The 22,867-nt window shown below is 46.6% G+C and overlaps 1 protein-coding gene across 1 annotated transcript in view; it reads right to left on the bottom strand.

The window, feature by feature from the left end:
• Positions 1-22,867, bottom strand: part of LOC140732860 (glutathione hydrolase 1 proenzyme-like) — a 1,003,644-nt gene that overhangs the window by 418,430 nt on the left and 562,347 nt on the right. Inside the window, exons 6-8 of the mRNA XM_073055492.1 lie at positions 20,680-20,840; positions 13,169-13,318; positions 8,889-9,025 (exon numbers count right to left, since the gene is read on the bottom strand). Coding sequence (XP_072911593.1) covers positions 8,889-9,025; positions 13,169-13,318; positions 20,680-20,840 — 448 coding nt within the window. The remainder of the gene's footprint in view (positions 1-8,888; positions 9,026-13,168; positions 13,319-20,679; positions 20,841-22,867) is intronic.

The raw sequence follows: 22,867 nt of genomic DNA, 5'->3' as shown, positions 1-22,867 counted from the left end.
TGGAAGATCAATGTCCTGATGTCGATGGTTTTAGATGCGATGAAGTAGGTTAATGAGGAGGAGGTAATGGAGGCAACAGTTAGGGTAGTCGAGTGCTCCGTTTGCAATATGTGGGAAGTCAGGGCGAGCACTGTTGTCCCTGATGACTACACCTGCAAAAGTGCTATCATGTTTGCTGTTGTGTGCTGGGGCATCAGGCTGAGGGTGGCAGACACTAACAGAATCAACAAACTCATTCGTAAGGCCAGTGACGTTGTGGGGGTGTAACTGGACTCTCTGACGGTGGTGTCTGAAAAGAGGATGCTGTCCAAGTTGCATGCTATCTTGGACAATGTCTCCCATCCACTCCATAACGTACTGGTTAGGCATTCAGCCAGAGACTCATTCCACCGAGTCTCAGCCATTCAGCCAGAGACTCATTCTACCTAGATGTAACACTGAGCATCATAGGAAGTAATTCCTACCTGTGGCCTTCAAACTTTACAACTCCTCCCTCGGAGTGTCAGACGCCCTGAGCCAATAGGCTGGTCCTGGACTTATTTTTCCACTTGATATGATTAACTTATTATTATTTATGGTTTTATGTTGCTATATTTCTTCGCTATTCTTGGTGCGGCTGTAACAAAACCCAATTTCCCTCGGGATCAATAAAGTATGTCTGTCTGTCTGTCAGCTGCAGCTCCTGCCAAACCGAGTTAGGGAACTGGAGATGGATGAACTTCGGATCATTTGCGAGGCAGAGGCAATAATAAACAGGAGTTACCGGTGGACAGGACCTGCAGGGTTGCAATCTCAGGGTTGCTACCTGTGCCACGTGCTAGTGTGGACAGAATTAGGAAGATAATGCAGCTGAATATGTGGCTAAGGAGTTGGTGCAGGAGGGAGGGCTTCATGTTTCTGGACAATTGGGCCTTGCTCCAGGGAAGGTGGGACCTGTTCCGACGGGACAGTTTGCACCTGAACTGGAGGGGTACTAACATCCTTGTGGGAAGGTTTGCTAGTGCTGTTCCTGGGGGTTGAAACTAGATTTGCAGGGGGAGGGGAACCAGAGTGTTAGAGCAGATAGTGAGGTGGAGGAGGATAAAGGTCATGTGAGATCAGCAAGTATAGTGCATGGAGTAAAGCCAGATCTAACATATAAAGAGGCGTTGAGGAAAGAGCAGCAGAATAAAGGGTGTAAAGGTAGTAAGGTAGAAGGGCTAAAGTGTGTGTACTTCAATGCAAGAAGCGTCAGGAACAAAGGTGATGAACTGCGAGCTTGGATACATACATGGAATGATGATGTAGTGGCCATTGCAGAGACTTGGCTGGCACCAGGGCAGGAATGGATTCTCAATATTCCTGGATTTCAGTGCTTTAGAAGGGATAGAGAGGGGGGAAAAGGGGAGGAGGGGTGGCATTACTGGTCAGGGATACTATTAACAGCTACAGAAAGGGTGGGTAATGTAGCAGGATCCTCTTTTGAGTCAGTATGGGTGGAAGTCAAGAACAAGAAGGGTGCAGTTACTCTACTGGGGGTATTCTATAGGCCCCCTGGTAGCAGCAGAGATACCGAGGAGCAGATTGGGAGGCAGATTTTGGAAAGGTGCAAAAATAATAGGGTTGTTATGATGAGTGACTTTAACTTCCCTAATATTGATTGGCACCTGATTATTTCCAATGGTTTAGACGGGGCAGAGTTTGTCAAGTGCGCCCAGGATGGATTCCTGTCATGGTATGTTGACAGGCCGACCTGGGGGAATATAACCATATAACCATATAACAATTACAGCACGGAAACAGGCAATCTCGGCCCTTCTAGTCTGTGCCGAACGCTTACTCTCACCTAGTCCCACCGACCTGCACTCAGCCCATAACCCTCCATTCCTTTCCTGTCCATATACCTATCCAATTTTTTAAAATGACAATATCGAACCTGCCTCTACCACTTCTACTGGAAGCTCGTTCCACAGAGGTACCACTCTCTGAGTAAAGAAGTACCCTCTCGTGTTACCCCTAAACTTTTGCCCCTTAACTCTCAACTCATGTCCTCTTGTTTGAATCTCCCATACTCTCAATGGAAAAAGCCTACCCACGTCAACTCTATCTATCCCCTTCATAATTTTAAATACCTCTATCAAGACCCCCTCAACCTTCTACACTCCAAAGAATAAAGACCTAACTTGTTTAACCTTTCCCTGTAACTTAGGTGCTGAAACCCAGGTAACATTCTAATAAATCTTCTCTGTACTCTCTCTACTTTGTTGACATCTGTCCTATAATTCGGTGACCAGAGCTGTACACAATATTCCAAATTTGGCCTCACCAACACCTTGTACAGTTTTAACGTTACATCCCAACTCCTATACTCAATGCTCTGATTTATAAAGGCCAGCATACCAAAAGCTTTCTTCACCACCCTTTCCACATGAGATTTCACCTTCAGGGAACTATGCACCATTATTCCTAGATCACTCTGTTCTACTCCATTCTTCAATGCCCTACCATTTACCATGTATGTCCTATTTTGATTAGTCCTACCAAAATGTAGCACCTCACACTTATCAGCATTAAACTCCATCTGCCATCTTTCAGCCCACTCTTCTAACTGGCCTAAATCTCTCTGCAAGCTTTGAAAACCTACTTCATTATCCACAATGCCACCTATCTTAGTATCATCTGCATACTTACTAATCCAATTTACCATCCCACCATCCAGATCATTAATGTATATGACAAACAACATTGCCATACTAGATCTAGTATTAGGTAACGAACCGGGTCAGGTCACAGATCTCTCAGTGGGTGAGCATCTGGGGGACAGTGACCACCACTCCCTGGCCTTTAGCATTATCATGGAAAAGGATAGAATCAGAGAGGACAGGAAAATTTTTAATTGGGGAAGGGCAAATTATGAGGCTATAAGGCACGAACTTGTGGGTGAGAATTGGGATGATGTTTTTGCAGGGAAATGTACTATGGACATGTGGCCGATGTTTAGGATCTCTTGCAGGATGTTAGGGATAAATTTGTCCCGGTGAGGAAGATAAAGAATCGTAGGGTGAAGGAACCATGGGTGACAAGTGAAGTGGAGAATCCAAACAGATGGAAGAAGGCAGCATACATGAGGTTTAGGAAGCAAGGATCAGATGAGTCTATTGAGGAATATAGGGTAGCAAGAAAGGAGCTTAAGAAGGGGCTGAGGAGAGCAAGAAGGGGGCATGAGAAGGCCTTGGTGAGTAGGGTAAAGGAAAACCCCAAGGCATTCTTCAATTATGTGAAGAACAAAAGGACGACAGGAGTGAAGATAGGACTGATTAGAGATAAAGGTGGGAAGATGTGCCTGGAGGCTGTGGAAGTGAGCGAGGTCCTCAATGAATACTTCTCTTCGGTATTCACCAATGAGAGGGAACTTGATGATGGTGAGGACAATATGAGTGAGGTTGATGTTCTGGAGCATGTTGATATTAAGGGAGAGGAGGTGTTGGAGTTGTTAAAATACATTAGGATGGATAAGTCCCCGGGGCCTGACAGAATATTCCGCAGGCTGCTCCACGAGGCGAGGGAAGAGATTGCTGAACCTCTGGCTAGGATCTTTATGTCCTTGTTGTCCACGGGAATGGTACCGGAGGATTGGAGGGAGGTGAATGTTGTCCCCTTGTTCAAAAAAGGTAGTAGGGATAGTCTGGGTAATTATGGACCAGTGAGCCTTACGTCTGTGGTGGGAAAGCTGTTGGAAAAGATTCTTAGAGATAAAATCTATGGGCATTTAGAGAATCATGTCTGATCAGGGACAGTCAGCATGGCTTTGTGAAGGGCAGATCGTGTTTAACAAGCCTGATAGAGTTCTTTGAGGAGGTGACCAGGTACATAGATGAGGGTAGTGCAGTGGATGTGATCTACATGGATTTTTGTAAGGCATTTGACAAGGTACCATACGGTAAGCTTATTCAGAAAGTCAGAAGGCATAGGATCCAGGGAAGTTTGGCCAGGTGGATTCAGAATTGACCTGCCTGCAGAAGGCAGAGGATCATGGTGGAGGGAGTACATTCGGATTGGAGGGTTGTGACTAGTGGTGTCCCACAAGGATCTGTTCTGGGACCTCTACTTGTGATTTTTATTAACGACCTGGATGTAGGGGTAGAAGGTTGGGTTGGCAAGTTTGCAGACGACACAAAGGTTGGTGGTGTTGTGGATAGTGTTGAGGATTGTCGAAGATTGCAGAGAGACATTGATAGGATGCAGAAGTGGGCTGAGAAGTGGCAGATGGAGTTCAAACCGGAGAAGTGTGAGGTGGTACACTTTGGAAGGACAAACTCCAAGGCAGAGTACAAAGTAAATGACAGGATACTTGGTAGTGTGGAGGAGCAGAGGGATCTGGGGGTATATGTCCACAGATCCCTGAAAGTTGCCTCACAGGTAGATAGGGTAGTTAAGAAAGCTTATGCGGTGTTAACTTTCATAAGTCGAGGGACAGAGTTTAAGAGACGTGATGTAATGATGCAGCTCTATAAAACTCTAGTTAGGCCACACTTGGAATATTGTGTCCAGTTCTAGTCACCTCACTATAGGAAGGATGTGGAAGCATTGGAAAGGGTACAGAGGAGATTTACCAAGATGCTGCCTGGTTTAGAGAGTCTGCATTATGATCAGAGATTAAGGGAGCTAGGGCTTTACTCTTTGGAGAGAAGGAGGATGAGAGGAGACATGATAGAGGCGTACAAGATATTAAGAGGAATAGACAGAGTGGACAGCCAGCGCCTCTTCCCCAGGGCACCACTGCTCAGTACAAGAGGACATGGCTTTAAGGTAAGGAGAGGGAAGTTCAAGGGGGGATATTAGAGGAAGGTATTTTTACTCAGAGAGTGGTTGGTGCGTGGAATGCACTGCCTAAGTCAGTGGTGGAGGCAGATACACTAGTGAAATTTAAGAGACTACTAGACAGGTATATGGAGGAATTTAAGGTGGAGGGTTATATGGGAGGCAGGGTTTAAGGGTCGGCACAACATTGTGGGCCGAATGGCCTGTACTGTGCTGTATTGTTCTTTGAAGTGGGCGGGGTTAAAGGGGGAGGGGTGGCCTGGAAAACTTTCCAGTCAGGGAAAATGTCAGACAACAGACTGGAGAGCTGGTCCACTGAAGCTATGCGGGTGGTACTGAGGAATAAGAAAGGTATGACTCATTAATGGGGCCATATTACAGACCACCCAGCAGCCGAGTGATTTAGAGGAACAAATTTGCAGCGAGATCGCAAACGGTTGAAAAAAACATCAGGTTGTGACAGCAGGTGATTTTAACTTTCCACACACTGACTGGGACTCCCATACTGTCGAAGGACTGGATGGGATAGAGTTTGTCAAATGTGTTCAGGAAAGTTTCCTTCATCAATACAATGAAGTCCCAATGAGAGAGCGTGTGATACTTGATCTGCTGGTAGGGAATGAGACAGGGCAGGTGGCAGAAGTCTGTGTGGGGGAACACTTTGCATGTAGTGACCACAATGCCATTAGTTTCAAGATAATTTTGGAGAAGGATAGATCAGGTCCTTGGGCTGAAATTCTGAATTGGAGAAAGACAAGTTTTGATGATACTGTATGAGAAAGAATCTGGCAAGAGTGGATTATGTTTTCTGGCAAAGGTGCACTTGTAAGTGGGAGGCCTTCAAAAGTGAAATTTGAGAGTATAGAGTTTGTATTTTCCTGTCAGAATAGAAAACAACGATAACAGGTTTAGGAACCTTGGTTTTTGAGAGATATCGAGGTCCTGGTTAAGAGAAGGTGCGTAACAGGTATAGCCAGGAAGGAGCAAAGAAGGTGCTTATGGAGTTAAGAAGGAAATCACGAAGGCTAAATAAAGGGATGAGGTTGCTGTCGCAGACAAGGTGAAGGAGAAGCCCAAGTGATTCCACAGAAACATCAAAAGCAAGAGACAAAATTGGTCCACTGGAAGATCAGAGTGATGATCTATGCATGGAGCTGAAAGGGATGGGGGAGATCTTAAATGGATTCTTTGCATCTGGATTTACTTGGGAGTCGGACACAGATTATAGAAGTGAAGCAAAGCGGCAGTGAGGTCACGGATTGCATACAGATTACAGGAGGAGGTATTTGTTGTCCTGGGGCAAATTAGGGTGGATAAATCCCCAGGACCTGACAAGGTGTTCCCCTGGACCCTGTGGGATGTTAGCCCAGAAATTTGTGGGGTCCTAGCAGAGATATTTAAAATGTCCTTAGCCATGGGTGAGGCGCCGGATGATTGGAGGATAGCCAATGTTGTTCCATTGTTTAAGAAAGTCTCTAAGAATAAGCCATAAATTATAGACCGGTGAGCCTGAAATCAGTCGTGGGAAAGTTACTGGAAGGAACCCTAAGTGGTTGGATATGCAGTGGAGAAAATGAGATTACCTTCATTTATTTGGGACACTGTGCTGCTTAACTGGGGCAGGAGCCTGTTGCTGAACAGGTTCTAATTAGCATCAGCTGCATGCCATTACTCCATATTTCCAGCAAACAATTTTTAAATAGCCTCAGTTGCATGTGGCTGTGGTCAAAAAGCAGTATTTTTGTCACTAATGGCTGGCAAGAAATAAGCAGTAAGACAATTCAGAACTGTTTTGCTCACTGTGGTTTCAAGCATTCAGGCTTGGAGATGCCAGAAACAGCTGGGAGTGAAAATGAAATTATTTCACTGCTTCAACAATTTAGGGACTATGACGAATTTAAAAGTATCAACAATCATCTGGAATGTTGCAAGATTTGGAGGATGCAATCATCGAAAGGATTCTATGAAGCCACTAGGTCTCTGCACAGATTTTGTTCATTAATGTTCAATCATCAGGCCACGGCAGCGTGCACTGGAAGAATTCCTCTGTCGATAACTATTGGGAACTAACACACAGTTTTATCGTATTGTAGAGGTATTGGTAGTGTTCGTCTTTGTTTGTATTTCATTTAAATACATCCATTTTCAGTCAGTTAAGCAGCAGTTTGTCTTTTTATATCTCTTTGGCTATTTCAATGAAGTTTCAGTGAAGTGGAGCAACTCCTTAATTGGGCTGAAATGACCTGGTCCCGATTGTCCCAATTAACTGGAATCCATAATATAAGTATTTCAATAGACAGGGTCTGATTCGATCAACACAGTGGGTCACGTCTAAGCAGTCTTAGAGTTTCTTGGGGGAGTACCGGGGAAGTTGATGAAGGCAAGGCCATGGATGTTATCAGCAAGGCCTTTGACAAAGTTCCACGTGGGAGGTTGGTCAAGAAAGTTCAGTCACTTGGCATTCAAGATGAGGTAATAAATTGGATTAGGCTTTGGCTGCACAGGAGAAGCCAGAGAGTGGAAGCAGAGGGCAACCAGGTTAGGGCTTCCTGGTGAGCCGCAGGGCAATGAGTGTGCTGTAGCAGAGTGATCTGGGAGTACGGGTCCATGATTCCTTCACACTGGCATTACAGGTAGACAGAGTTGTAAAGAAAATCACTGGCACATTGGCCTTCATAAATAAGCACTGAGTGAAGGAGTTGGGATGTTAGGTTGAGGTTGTATAAGACATTGGTGAGGCCTAATTTGGAATATTGTGTACAGTTTTGGTCACCTGTCTACAGGAAAGATTTCAATAAGATTGAAAGAATGCAGAGAAAACTTATGAGGATATTGCCAGGATTTGAGGATCTGCATTTCAGGGAAAGGTTAAATATATTAGTAATTTATTTCCTGGAGCACAGAGAATAAGGGGGATTTGACAGAGGGGTATAGATAGGGCAAATGCAAGCAGGCTTTTTCCATTGAGATTGGGTGGGACTGCAACAATAGGTTAAGGGTGAAAGGTGAAATGTTTTAGAGGAAGATGAGGGGAAATGTCTTCGCTTGGAGGGTGGTGAGAGTGCGGGACGAGCTGGTAGTGCGAGTGGTGAGTGTGGGGTACATGGATGGCAGGGATATGGGGGGCGGTGCTCTGAATACAGGTTGTTGGGTAGGCAGATTAATCATTTGGCCTGGACTAGATGGGCCAAATGGCCTGTTTCTGTGCCGTAGAGTTCTATGCCTGGAGTATGTCTGTTTGGCATTTCCTCCGAGGGGAAATGTTCCCTCCTCACTCACTCTTCAAAAGACCTTCCCTAATTCCTCACAAAGTCAATGGTCCCAGCTTCCCCGGGGTTTCCAGAGCAACACTGGGAGCAACACTGGTCAGGCAGCATCCGTGGAGGGGATAAACATTCACTGGTCTGGACTGTGACCTTTCATCAGGACCGGAAAGGAGCCAGAATAAATGGGTTGGTGGAGGAGAAGGAGCACAAGCTGTTCGGTGAGACCTGGTGAGAGAAGGAAGGTCGGAAGGGACAGGAAGCATAGAGCGGGAATGCTGTGGGAAGCTGGGAGGTGATAGGTGGTTCTCGTCGAAGGAGAGGACAGTGCATTGTGGAATAAAGGAAAGGATGTGGAGACCCGGAAGGAGGAAGGTGCAGGCTTTGCTGGGGGAGTGTAAAGAGAAGGAGGGGGGTGGTGGGAAACAGAGAGAGAAATTGGTGTAGGTGCAGTCAGGTTGGAGACGAGCGTGATAAAGTATGTGGTGCTGTTCCTCTGATCTGTGTCTAGCTTCAACTTGGCCGCCAAGGAGACCATGGGCAGGTATTTTTCAAACCTTCCTGGTCTTCATGCTGGGGCTGGGACTTTGATTCCAAGCGCCACCACCTCCTCACTGGAGGTTGGTCCCAGCTCTGGTCACCCTTCACTGGAAACAGTCACCAGTGGTTACGAGCGGTCTGCTCATTCCGTGCCCCCGGGACGGTGAGCTGAGTGCAGCCCTGACAGGCTCCCTGTGTGGGGTCACCGTGGGTCCCAGACCCCTTCCCGTGCCCTGTGCAGGTAGGTCGTGTGGGGATAGCGGGACAACAGAACGGGCACCTTACCCCAGTGATGTTGATGAATCGGGGATCTCCTAGCTTACTCCTCTGTGCAAATCCAAACTTAAAGGCTTCAGTAATTCGGTGATAGGTCAAAGCTTTCTGTGCCGACGTGGAAACGCTGTCCGAGCTGAAGTTATAACCTGTCAACAGAGGACGTGCTGTGAGTTAGTGCTGAAGAGACGGGGGCTAATTCTGTTTCACTGGCTGCTACAGGGCAGTTAACGGACAGCAGAAGGCCGTTCAGGCCCTCTAATTCATTCTGCTGCTCAACTCAGCTATGGCTTTCCTGGTGGGACAGGCAGGGCAGGGTAATGGACAGAGACAGAGAGATGCTCCACGTCTGGGACCTTGGACAAAGACCTTTTCCAGAACCAGTGCCCGAGGAAGGTCAGTGGTGCCGGAGCACCAGGAAAGGATGGCGGGACAGAGGCAGGAGCCCCACCCCGGCTGATGGCAATCCAGACTGGTCTGTACCCAGACACTATCATGTGGGCAGCCTGTGACCTTTCACCCTGTCCTCGGAAACACAGGTAATCCCCCTTCAGGCAGCTCACTGATACCTCAGACGATTTGTCACCTGGTATTGATTCCGGGGCTCCAGGATACACCCCCCAGAGCTGAGAACTAAGGGAGAGGTCCCGTCAGATACACAAGTCTGGCTGTTGTAGGGGTCAGCCCACTGTACCAACACTGCCTGAGGGCTGTCTGTCATCACAACCTGTCTCGGTTCAGACAGGTGTTGGAAGTGGGGGAGAGAGGGTTGGAGTTGGGGCCGTCCACGGTCTGAGGAAATGGGCGCTTGCTGCTGTGAAGCACTTTGAGCTTGTGGAGCCTCCTAAACAGTGTCCCATCCACCCAGTATCCTTCACCTCTGCTCCTTCCGCCGATCACCTGTCCCACCATTCCCCCTTCTCCCCTTTGTACTGGCCACTCTTAGCCCCAATCCCCACAGATGCTGCTCGATTCGCTGAGCTCCTCCAGCAGGCTATGTGTCTCCCATGTCCACAGAGACATGGAGCCCACACAAACTGGAAGCCCCCAGTAACTGACTTGGGACAGCCCAGGCTGAACGAATGTGGAATGCCGTTGGCTTTGGTGAGGGGAAGGTGGAGTGTGACTGGAGCGCGAGGTCTAGGGAGCCTCTGTTTGTGACTGGAAGGGTGACAGGGACAGGGGTCTGGTCTCTGACGGGAATGGAGCCAGGTCTAGGATAGGAACATTGCTAAAAGCTACCAGAGGCTGAGAGACAGTCTCCAGGGCTCCAGCTGAATGCAGGACCAGGAAGACCATTAAGTCTCTCATTTGCCCCAAATGGGAGAACATTGGCGTGGACAATGTTCCCTCTAAGGTGCGTGCACACACATCTTTTCCACGAGTGCACGAAGGAATTTAAACTGCACACTGAAGGTTGTCACCTCCCTTGTTGGCATGTTCAGTATATTTCACGATCGCACACAATCACATTTCCTTTAAATGTTTCTGATATGGACGGTGTTGACAGCGTGGAGTTTATGATGATTTGTCTGCAGATTTTAGAACGGGCTCATTGACACTGTTTTTATTGAAGAAATTATTGATCCACTCTGTCAAACTCCAAAGAAGTGAAGGGTGTGAAGTGCAAAAGAACTGCTGGTTCATTTAAAGTGGAACGGCTGAATGAAGCAGAAACCGCGACATCAAAAGCTCATGAGGTCTGGAACGTGCAGCTACGAGAAATATTTACAGAAACTGATGGGATGGGAGATTTTAATTTCCCAAATATCAAGTGGCATCTCCCTAGAGCAAGGGGTTTAGATGGGGTGGAGTTTGTTAGGTATGTTCAGGAAGGTTTCTTGACACAGTGTGTAGATAAACCTACAGGAGGAGAGGCTGTACTTGACCTGGTATTGGGAAATGAACCTGGTCAGGCGTCAGATGTCTCAGTGGGAGAGCATATTGGAGATAGTGATCATAATTCTATCTCCTTTACAATAGCATTGGAGAGAGATAGGAACAGACAAGTTAGAAAAGTGTTTAATTGGAGTAAGGGGAATTATGAGGCTATCAGGCAGGAAACTGGAAGCTTAAATTGGGAACAGATGTCCTCAGGGAAAAGTACGGAAGAAATGTGGCAAATGTTCAGGTGATATTTGTGTGGAGTTCTGCATAGGTACATTCCAATGAGACAGGGAAGTTATGGTAGGGTACAGGAACCGTGGTGTACAAAGGCTGTAATAAATATAGTCAAGAAGAAAAGAAAAGCCTACAAAAGGTTCAGAGAGCTAGGTCATATTAGAGATCTAGAAGATCATAAGGCTAATAAGAAGGAGTTAAGAAGGAAATTAGGAGAGCCAGAAGGGGCAATGAGAAGGCCTTGGTGGGCAGGATTAAGGAAAATCCCAAGGCATTCTACAAGTATGTGGAGAACAAGAGGATAAGAGGTGAAAGAATAGGACCTATCAAGTGTGACAGTGGGAAATGTGTATGGAACCAGAGGAAATAGCAGAGGTTCTTAATGAATACTTTACTTCAGTACTCACTATGGAAAAGGATCTTGGTGATGACTTTCAGCAGACTGAAAAGCTTTTGCATGTAGATATTAAGAAATAGGATGTGCTGGAGCTTTTGGACATAGAACATAGAATAGTACAGCACATTACAGGCCCTTCGGCCCACAATGTTGTGCCGACCCTCAAACCCTGCCTCCCCTCCCAAGGGGACATTGCTTTGTGGATTCAGAGCTGACTTGCCTACAGAAGGCAAAGAGTGGTTGTAGACGGGTCACATTCTGCATGGAGGTCGGTGACCAGTGGGGTACCTCAGGGATCTGTACTGGGACCCTTACTCTTCATGATTTTTATAAATGACCTAGATAAGGAAGTGCAGGAATGGGTTAATAAATTTGCTGATGACACAAAGGTTGGAGGTGTTGTGGGTTGTGTGGAGGGTTGTCAGAGGTTACAGTGGGACATTGATTGGATGCAAAACTTGGCTGAGAAGTGGCAGATGGAGTTCAACCCAGATAAGTGTGAAGTGGTTCATTCTGGTATTTCAAATATGATGGCAGAATATAGAATTAATGGTAAGACTCTTGGCAGTGTGGAGGTTCAGAGGGATCTTGGGGTCCGAGTCCATAGGACACTCAAAGCAGCTGTGCAGGTTGACTCTGTGGTTAAAAAGGCATACGGTGTATTAGCCTTCATCAATCGTGGGATTGAATTTGGGAGTCGAGAGGTAATGTTACAGCTTTATAGGACTCTGGTCAGAGTGCACTTGGAGTACTGTGCTCAGTTCTGGTCGCCTCACCAGACGTAGAAACCATAGAAAGGGTGCAGAGGACATTTACAAGGATGTTGCCTGGATTGGGGAGCATGGCTTATGAGAATAGGTTGAGTGAACTTGGCCTTTTCTCCTTGGAGCGACAGAGGATGAGAGGTGACCTGATAGAGGTGTACAAGATGATGAGAGGCATTGATCGTGTGGATAGTTAGAGGCTTTTTCCCAGGGCTGAAATGGTTGCCACAAGAGGACACAGGTTTAAGGTGCTGGGGAGTAGGTACAGAGGAGATGTCAGGGTTAAGTTTTTTACGCAGAAAGTGGTGAGTGTGTGGAATGGGCTGCTGGCAACGGTGGTGGAGGTGGATACGATAGGGTCTTTTAAGAGACTTTTGGATAGGTACAAGGAACTTAGAAAAATAGAGGGCTATGGGGAAGCCTAGTAATTTCTAAGGTAGGGACATGTTCGGCACAACTTTGTGGGCCGAAGGGCCTGTATTGTGCTGTAGGGTTTCTATGTTTCTATAAACCCAGAAGAGATCAAAATAATTACTGCCCCTGTTTTGATGACAGTTAAAATGAATACCTTTATAAATGCAAGACATGTCGGTGTCACTGGGCAGAACTTTGCACAACAGGAGGAAACTTTGGACATGCACCGTCCCCACCCTCTGTCCTGCTGAGTGCCCTGTTCAGCTTCGTCCCACCAACACCTCCTTCCACAGCCCCGTCCACGTCACCACATACCCCTCTCTCTTTAAAACTATGTCTTTCAGTATTTGGTATTTCAGATCTGGGAAAACGTCTATTTATCTCTCATTAGTTCAAATATATAAAAATAGAAATGTCTATATCAATGAACTGAAATTAAGTGAAGAAAGCGGGCCAGTTGTGTCAGTGCCATGCCCGGGACCCAGGCAGACAGCCTGGGAGTGAGACTGTCCTCACGGCAGGACGAGGAGCATGGAGAGGATATCGACAGACCCCTTCCCCGCCACTGGAGGAGGGAGGGTGTCTACATATCTCACCCTTCAGAATGTTCAGAATCAATGCCAGCACCGGGCCGCCAGCGGGCACGTTGGGTGTGAGCAGCGTGTAGTCTCCGAGTTCCAGCCTCACCGCGTTTTTCATTAACCGAGGAGTGTAGGACTTCAGATCGTCCAGAGTGATAATGCCACCTGTGGGAAGAAAATGGATCTAGTGTAATTGTGCAAAGTAATTTTGTCAGCACAGGAGCAGGGTTTCCATTTGCTTTGTCGAGCTTTGCTTGGCGCTGGTAAACTTGGTTACCACCCTGGTCCCGCTTAACATGGTAAGTTTACCCATCTCCCTGGGAAACAGCAAGCAGTCTGCGTCTCTGAGGAGGAGAGTGGGGGCAAGGAGGGAGGAGGATGCGTAGTAAACTTGCTTGTGGGGCTGGCAAAGAGAGCCATCCATTTGTCCTGCAAGCGAGCAGCAGACGGGCCCAGCTGGGCAGTGTTCCAGCGCGATGGCTGTGTCCTTGGAGAAGAAGCAAGCAGTGTCCATGGGTACCGCAGGAAGAAAGAGGGTTTTTGTGTTTGTGAGGGGTTAGTGCTGAGTGATGATGGATTTAAGGTTCAACACAGGAGGTGACGAAATAAAACTGTGGGGAAGGCGAATGGATAAGGAGAGAAGGAGAAATCACACCGTACAGGGCAGGAATGGGCAGGTTGTTCCACAGGCAAGACTTTTAGCAAAGCAGTCCTGTGTAAAGGACACAGTTCACAAACGTCGTTTGCTGGTAATGTTTGTTGCGGTGTTCCGTGCTTTATGCTCTGGCGAGTGAACCACTTGTCAGCAGGGAATTACAGAGGCACGAGAGAGGAGCTTGCCCACGTGGATGATGGCAGAACAGAGATGGCTGAAGTTTCTGGGAATAGTTCACAAAGCGCAGGATAGATTTGTCTCACAGAAGCAGTGTTCTCAAATGGCAGGAGTAGGCAACTGTGGCTGAGGAGGGAAGTTAAGGACTGCATAAAAAGCCACGAAAAGGGCATCTAAGGCAGCAAAAGTGAGTGGGAAGTTGGGTGATTGGGAAACTGTCAAATACCAACAAGAGGCAACTAAAAAAGCTATAAAGGGAAAAAGATGAAATACGAGGGCAAACTGGCCAGTAATATAAAGCAGAATACTAAAGGTATTCTGAGATGGAAGTGTCCACACGGTCTGAGAGCTGAGTATCACAATGTCCACACGGTCTGAGGGCTGAGTATCACAATGTCTACACGGTATGAGAGCTGAGTATCACAATGTCCACACGGTCTGAGAGCTGAGTATCACAATGTCCACACGGTCTGAGAGCTGAGTATCACAATGTCCACACGGTCTGAGAGCTGAGTATCACAATGTCCACACGGTCTGAGGGCTGAGTATCACAATGTCTACACGGTATGAGAGCTGAGTATCACAATGTCCAAACGGTCTGAGAGCTGAGTATCACAATGTCCACACGGTCTGAGAGCTGAGTATCACAATGTCCAAACGGTCTGAGAGCTGAGTATCACAATGTCCACACGGTCTGAGAGCTGAGTATCACAATGTCCACACGGTCTGAGAGCTGAGTATCACAATGCCCACACGGTATGAGAGCTGAGTATCACAATGTCCACACGGTCTGAGAGCTGAGTATCACAATGTCCACACGGTCTGAGAGCTGAGTATCACAATGTCCAAACGGTCTGAGAGCTGAGTATCACAATGTCCACACGGTCTGAGAGCTGAGTATCACAATGTCCAAACGTTCTGAGAGCTGAGTATCACAATGTCCACACGGTCTGAGAGCTGAGTATCACAATGTCCACACGGTCTGAGAGCTGAGTATCACAATATCCACACGGTCTGAGAGCTGAGTATCACAATGTCTACACGGTCTGAGAGCTGAGTATCACAATGTCCACACAGTCTGAGAGCTGAGTATCAGAATGTCCACACGGTCTGAGAGCTGAGTATCACATTGTCCACACGGTCTGAGAGCTGAGTATCACAATGTCCACACGGTCTGAGAGCTGAGTATCACAATGTCCACACGGTCTGAGAGCTGAGTATCACAATGTCTACACGGTATGAGAGCTGAGTATCACAATGTCCACATGGTCTGAGTGCTGAGTATCACAATGTCCACACGGTCTGAGAGCTGAGTATCACAATGTCCACACGGTCTGAGAGCTGAGTATCACATTGTCCACACGGTCTGAGAGCTGAGTATCACAATGTCCACACGGTATGAGAGCTCAGTATCACAATGTCCACACGGTCTGAGAGCTGAGTATCACATTGTCCACACGGTCTGAGAGCTGAGTATCACAATGTCCACACGGTCTGAGAGCTGAGTATCACATTGTCCACACGGTCTGAGAGCTGAGTATCACAATGTCCACACGGTATGAGAGCTGAGTATCACATTGTCCACACGGTCTGAGAGCTGAGTATCACAATGTCCACACGGTCTGAGAGCTGAGTATCACAATGTCCACACGGTCTGAGAGCTGAGTATCACAATGTCTACACGCTCTGAGAGCTGAGTATCACAATGTCCACACGGTCTGAGAGCTGAGTATCACATTGTCCACACGGTCTGAGAGCTGAGTATCACATTGTCCACACGGTATGAGAGCTGAGTATCACAATGTCCACACGGTCTGAGAGCTGAGTATCACAATGTCCACACGGTCTGAGAGCTGAGTAACACAATGTCCACACGGTCTGAGAGCTGAGTATCACAATGTCCACACGGTCTGAGAGCTGAGTATCACAATGTCCACACGGTCTGAGAGCTGAGTATCACAATGTCCACACGGTATGAGAGCTGAGTATCACAATGTCCACACAGTCTGAGAGCTGAGTATCACAATGTCCACACGGTCTGAGTGCTGAGTATCACAATGTCCACACGGTATGAGAGCTGAGTATCACAATGTCCACACAGTCTGAGAGCTGAGTATCACAATGTCCACACGGTCTGAGAGCTGAGTATCACAATGTCCACACGGTCTGAGAGCTGAGTATCACAATGTCCACACAGTCTGAGAGCTGATTATCACAATGTCCACACGGTCTGAGAGCTGAGTATCACAATGTCCACACGGTCTGAGAGCTGAGTATCACAATGTCTACACGGTATGAGAGCTGAGTATCACAATGTCCACACGGTCTGAGTGCTGAGTATCACAATATCGACACGGTATGAGAGCTGAGTATCACAATGTCCACACGGTCTGAGAGCTGAGTATCACAATATCCACACGGTCTGAGAGCTGAGTATCACATTGTCCACACGGTCTGAGAGCTGAGTATCACAATGTCCACACGGTCTGAGAGCTGAATATCACAATGTCCACACAGTATGAGAGCTGAGTATCACATTGTCCACACGGTCTGAGAGCTGAGTATCACAATGTCCACACGGTCTGTGAGCTGAGTATCACATTGTCCACATTGTCTGAGAGCTGAGTATCACAATGTCCACACAGTCTGAGAGCTGAGTATCACAATGTCCACACAGTATGAGAGCTGAGTATCACATTGTCCACATTGTCTGAGAGCTGAGTATCACAATGTCCACACGGTCTGAGAGCTGAGTATCACAATGTCCACACAGTCTGAGAGCTGAGTATCACAATGTCCACACGGTCTGAGAGCTGAGTAACACAATGTCCACGCGGTATGAGAGCTGAATATCACAATGTCCACACAGCATGAGAGCTGAGTTTCACAATGTCCACACGGTCTGAGAGCTGAGTATCACAATGTCCACACGGTCTGAGAGATGAGTATCACAATGTCCACACGGTCTGAGAGCTGAGTATCACAATGTCCACACGGTCTGAGAGCTGAATATCACAATGTCCACAGGGTCTGAGAGCTGAGTATCACATTGTCCACACGGTCTGAGAGCTGAGTATCACAATGTCCACACGGTCTGAGAGCTGAGTATCACAATGTCCACACGGTCTGAGAGCTGAATATCACAATGTCCACACAGTATGAGAGCTGAGTATCACAATGTCCACACGGTCTGAGAGCTGAGTAACACAATGTCCACGCGGTATGAGAGCTGAATATCACAATGTCCACACAGCATGAGAGCTGAGTTTCACAATGTCCACACGGTCTGAGAGCTGAGTATCACAATGTCCACACGGTCTGAGAGCTGAGTATCACAATGTCCACACGGTCTGAGAGCTGAGTATCACAATGTCCACATGGTCTGAGAGCTGAGTATCACAATGTCCACACGGTCTGAGAGATGAGTATCACAATGTCCACACGGTCTGAGAGCTGAGTATCACAATGTCCACACGGTCTGAGAGCTGAATATCACAACGCCTGCTTGGCATGAGAGCTCTATTGCATAATCAATGTTTTTTGTAATACGCACATTATGAATATTTAGAATTAATTTGAAACACTGACAATTTAAATACTTTCAAGCTCTAAAATGTTTCACAGTAAAAGTTGAGGTATATTTATTATTATATTAACATTTGGCACAGTGGTAATTACCACTGGATCAGTAATCCAGAGACCCAATAACATGCCAGGGCATGATTTTGAATCCCACCATGGCAGCTGGTGACTTTGAATTCAATAAAAATGTCTGAAGACCATGAAACCATGTCGATTGTGTTAAAACCCCGTCTGGTTCACTCATGTCCTTTAGGGGAGGAATCCTGGAGCCCTGCCTGGTCTGGATAGATGAGATTCTGAGTGCACAGCAATCTGGTTGCTGAGCAAGCATTCCGTTGTATCCAACCATTGAACCAAAACAATCAGGGATGAACCGGGATGGATAACCCCGCATTGACCGAGGCATTGGGAACGACATTGGCAAAGTCCTCCTTACTGATATCTGTGCATATGTTCTGAAAGAGAATTCAGGGTGCTAGATAGAAAGCTGAGAAGCAAGACCTCCAGGGTAGCGGTCCCTGGATTGTGTCTGTGCCATGCCCCAGTGAGGGCAAGTATGGCATGATTGGCACATCACTGTGTGGCTGAGGAACTGGTGCTGGGCTTCAGAAATTTGGATCACTGGGATCTTTTCTGGGGAAGGTGTGACCTGTACAAAAAGGACGAGTTACACCTGGTTCAAGGGAGACCAATATCCTGAGGGTAGGTTTGCTAGAGCTGTTGGGGAGGGTTTAAACTGATTTGGCAGGGGAGTGGGAATTGGAGTGATAGGGCTGAGGATGGGACAGTTCATATACAGCCAGATGCAGTGTGCTGTAAGACTGTCAGGAAGGACAGGCAGATGAAAGGGCAAAATTGCTGCCAGAGAGATGATTTGCAGTGCTACATGAAAACAAAATCGAAAATGATGCTGTCCTGTGGGCCGTGTCTTATTCTGATTGAAAGTCACTTCCGTCATGACCGGTTAGTCTAGGAGCTGCACCTCCGGTTACCATTGGATAGCTGACTGCTGTCCGGTTTCAAACATCCTGGGTATATAAAGTTACACGTGGAAAGGGCTTACTCACTTCCTCCTTTGTTTAAGGCAAGGATGTACAAGACCATTGGGAAGGTATGCTCTGTAAACTTTCATCAGAGTATGTTTGACTGTACGTGGATTTATTGAATATTTGGCTTTGTAGTGCCTGCAACTTAGGGAACATGAATGCTTGGTTGAATTGAATTTTTACCGTTTGTTAATAGATGATCAATATATCTATTCTTCGAGAGCACCTTCTGTCTCATTTGCCAGACCCACGACCCTGACTGAACATTACAGGTGATGAATACAGGACTGGAGGTGTTATGTTTGAACACACACAGCATGTAAATAAGGTAGATGATCTTGTAGCACAGTTATAGATTGGCAGGTATGATATTGTGGGCATCACTGAGTCATGGCTGAAAGAAGATCATAATTGGAAGCTTAACATCTACGGATACACCTGGTTTTGAAAGGACAGGCAGGTAGACAGAGGGGGTGGGATGGCTCTGTTGGTAAAAAATGAAATCAGATCCTCAGAAAGAGGTGTAATTTCTCCGCATCTCTGTTCCAAATGGACGTCCTTCGATCCTGAAGTCGGTGTTGAGTCGGACTCTTGTTGAGTCGGTGGTGAGGAAGGCAAATGCAATATTAGCATTCATTTCGAGAGGGCTAGAATATAAAAGCAAGGATGTAATTCTGAGGCTGTATAGGGCACTGGTGAGGCCTCACTTGGAGTATTGTGAGCAGTCTTGGCCCTTATCTAAGAAAGGATGTGCTGACATTGGAGAGGGTTAAGAGCAGGTTCACGAAAATGATTCCAGGAATGAGAGAATATTGCACAAGGGGCTTTTGATGGCTCTGGGCCTATACTCGCTGGAATTTAGAAGAATGGGGGCGGGGGGGGGGGGAATCTCATTGAAACCTATCGAATGTTGAAAGGCCTAGACAGAGAATGTGGAGAGGATGTTTCCCACAGTTGGAGAGTCTAGAACCAGAGGGCACAGCCTCAGAATGGAGGGACATCAATTTAAAATGGAAATGAAGAATTTATTTAGCCAGATGGAGGTGAATCTGTGGAAATTGTTGCCACAGGTGGCTGTGGAGGCCAGGTCATTGGGTGTATTTAAGGCGGAGGTTGATTTGTCAGGGCAGGACAGGTTACAGAGAGAAGGCAGGAGAATATTGAGAGGGAAAATAGACCAGCCATGATGAAATGGCAGAGCAGACTTGATGGGCCAAATAGGCTAATTCTGTCCCCATTGCTTATGGTCTCTTATCGATGGCAATCTCAGATCAGATGGGCTTAATGGCCTGTTTTCATGCTGGATGATACAAGGACTTTAGCGCAATCCATGCTATTTATGAGTCCCGACGAAGGGTCTCGGCCCAAAACGTCGACAGTGCTTCTCCTTATAGATGCTGCCTGGCCTGCTGTGTTCTACCAGCATTTTGTGTGTGTTGTCCATGCTATTTCAACTTGTTTTAAGTCCTGAAGGATGAATGGAGAACTAATGAATACTGAAAGGCCAGGGTAGAGGATATTCTCATCAGTAGCGGAGTCAGATATCCATTTGTGCAGCCTCAGGGTACAGGGACATCCCTTTGCAACGGAAAGAGGAGGAATTTCTTCAGCCGTGGGGTGGTGAATCTGTGGAATTCATTGCCACAGACAACTGCTTTAAGGCTGAGATGGATACATCTCGATGAGTAAGAGGGTTAAAGGTTAACGTAGCAGGAAAGCGGGGTTGAAAGAAGATTAGATGAATGGTGAAGATGATTTGATAGTCTTAATGGACTAATTCTGCTCTTATATCTTGTGCTCTATACACTGTGCTCTCTTCACCATTTGAAGGTCAAAGCCCGGTGATCTCTGGGTTTGAGAGACTAGTTAACGTTCACATTACACATAAAATCATTCCCAGTCCAAGTTAAAATGAACACCATTAGTATCGGGATGGACGCAGATAGAGTGGGCCAGATGACCTGTTTCTCAGCTGTGAGGGCATAGGATACCAGTGGAACGGATGAGATCAGGAGACAAGGATCCTGGTCACTGCTATAATCCCAATGGAGAAGGCCGCTACCCACCTGCATTCCTGATGTCAGCCACAATCTGCTCGGACAGGGATCCATTGTAAAATGCATCAGCACCTTCATCTGCCAGCACCTGATAGGTTGCAGCCAGTTTTGGGAATCTGATGATATCGCCTTTCTGGAGAATGGTACCATCCTTTTTACAGAACACCTCACTGTGGAGAGGAAGCAAAGAGTCAGGTGGCTCTGGCTGCAATGCAACAGATTGTGAACCGCTCACAGCAAATGTGTACAAGACTGCAGGCTGTTTTCCCCACTGACTCCCTACACAAACACTCCTCCCCTGCTTTCTGGCTTCAGCCTTTACCAATGGTCAATACGTAAGCAGTCAGTGTCTCAGTACTGACTGACGAGCACGGCTTGGAGGGTAGTGAAGCAGAGTGAAGGGAGTTAATGTGCTGGGACATTTTGAGATTAGGGAGGAGGTGGTGCTGGCTCTTCTGTGAGGCACTAAGGTGCGACAAGTCCTTAGGTTCTGATGGCATGCATCATAGAATATTGAAAGAAGCAAGTGAGGAGATTGTTAGTACTTTGGATTTGACAAAGATCTTGATGTCCTCACTAGCAACAGGCAAAGTCCCAGAGAGTGACAATGTTGTGCCTTTGTTCAAGAAGTGAACGGAGGATAATGCAGATACTTATTGGCCAGAACAACAAACCCTTTGTGGGTCAGAATCAGAATCAGGTTTATTATCACTGGCATGTGACGTGAAATTTGTTAACTTAGCAGCAGCAGTTCAATGCGATAGATAATCTAGCAGAGAGAGAAAAACAATAATAATAATAATAAATAAACAAGTAAATCAATTACACATATTGAATAGATTTTTTTAAATGTGCAAAAAACAGAAATACTGTATATCAAAAAAAGTGAGGTAGTGTCCAAAACTTCAATGTCCATTTAGGAATCGGATAGCAGAGGGGAAGAAGCTGTTCCTGAATCACTGAGTGTGTACCTTCAGGCTTCAGTACCTCCTTCCTGATGGTAACAGTGAGAAAAGGGCATGCCCTGGGTGCTGGTGGTACTTAATAATGGATGCTGCCTTTCTGAGACACCGCTCCCTAAAGATGTCCTGGATATTTTGTTGGCTAGTGCCGAAGATGGAGCTGACTAGATTTGGCAGCATCTATGGGGAGGAATAAAGTGTCGATGTTCTGGGCCAACTCCCTTCACCAGGACCAGTGAGCCATTATAGACCAGAGAGCCTCACATCAGTGGCAGGAAAGTTATCAGAGGATACTGATACCTGGATAATCCAGATTGGATCTATGCACATTTGGAAAGGCATTGCCTTCCGAGGGACCATCAGCCTGGCTTTGTGTGGGGAAGGTCATAACTTACAAGTTTTTGAGGAGGTGACAAAGGTGTTTGATGAGACAAGGCAGCTGATGTTATCTACATGGACTTTAGTAAGACATTTGATAAAGACCATAAGACCATATGATACAAGAACAGAATTAAGCCATTTGGCCCAACAAATCTGCTCTGTCAATTCATCATATCTGATCCAATTTTCCTCTCAGCTCCAATCTCCTTCCTTCCTGTATCCCTGACCAATCAAGAATCTTTCAACCTCTGCCTTAAATATACATGAAGACTTTGCCTCCACAAATGCCTGTGGCAAAGAATTCCACAGATTAACCACCCTCTGACTAAAGAAATTCCTCCATATTTCCATTCTAAGAAACATAGAAAAACATAGAAAACCTACAGCACAATACAGGCCCTTCGGCCCACAAAGTTGTGCTGAACATGCCCTTACTTTAGAAATTACACAGCTTACCATAGCCCTCTATTTTTCTAAGCTCCATTCACCTATCCTTAAATCTATGGATAGATAGGGTGGATAAGACCCTATCACATCCCCCTCCACCACCGTTGCCAGGAGCCCAATCCACACACTTACCACTCCTGAGTAAAAAACTTCCCCCTGACATCTCCTCTGTACCTGCTCCCAAGCACTTTAAACATATATCCTCTTGTAGCAACCATTTCAGCCCTGGGAAAAAGCCTCTGACTATCCACACGATCAATGCCTCTCATCATCTTATACACCTCTGTCAGGTCACCTCTAAATGGATCCCCCTCTATTCTGTGGTGCTCTCTGGTCCTAGACTCTCCCACCATAGGAATCATCCTCTCCACATCCACTCTGTTAAGGCCTTTTACCATCCAATAGGT

The sequence above is a fragment of the Hemitrygon akajei genome, chromosome 9 (assembly GCF_048418815.1).
Source record: "Hemitrygon akajei chromosome 9, sHemAka1.3, whole genome shotgun sequence".
NCBI classification, from domain to species: domain Eukaryota; kingdom Metazoa; phylum Chordata; class Chondrichthyes; order Myliobatiformes; family Dasyatidae; genus Hemitrygon; species Hemitrygon akajei.
This window is presented reverse-complemented; position numbering and strand designations above follow the sequence as displayed.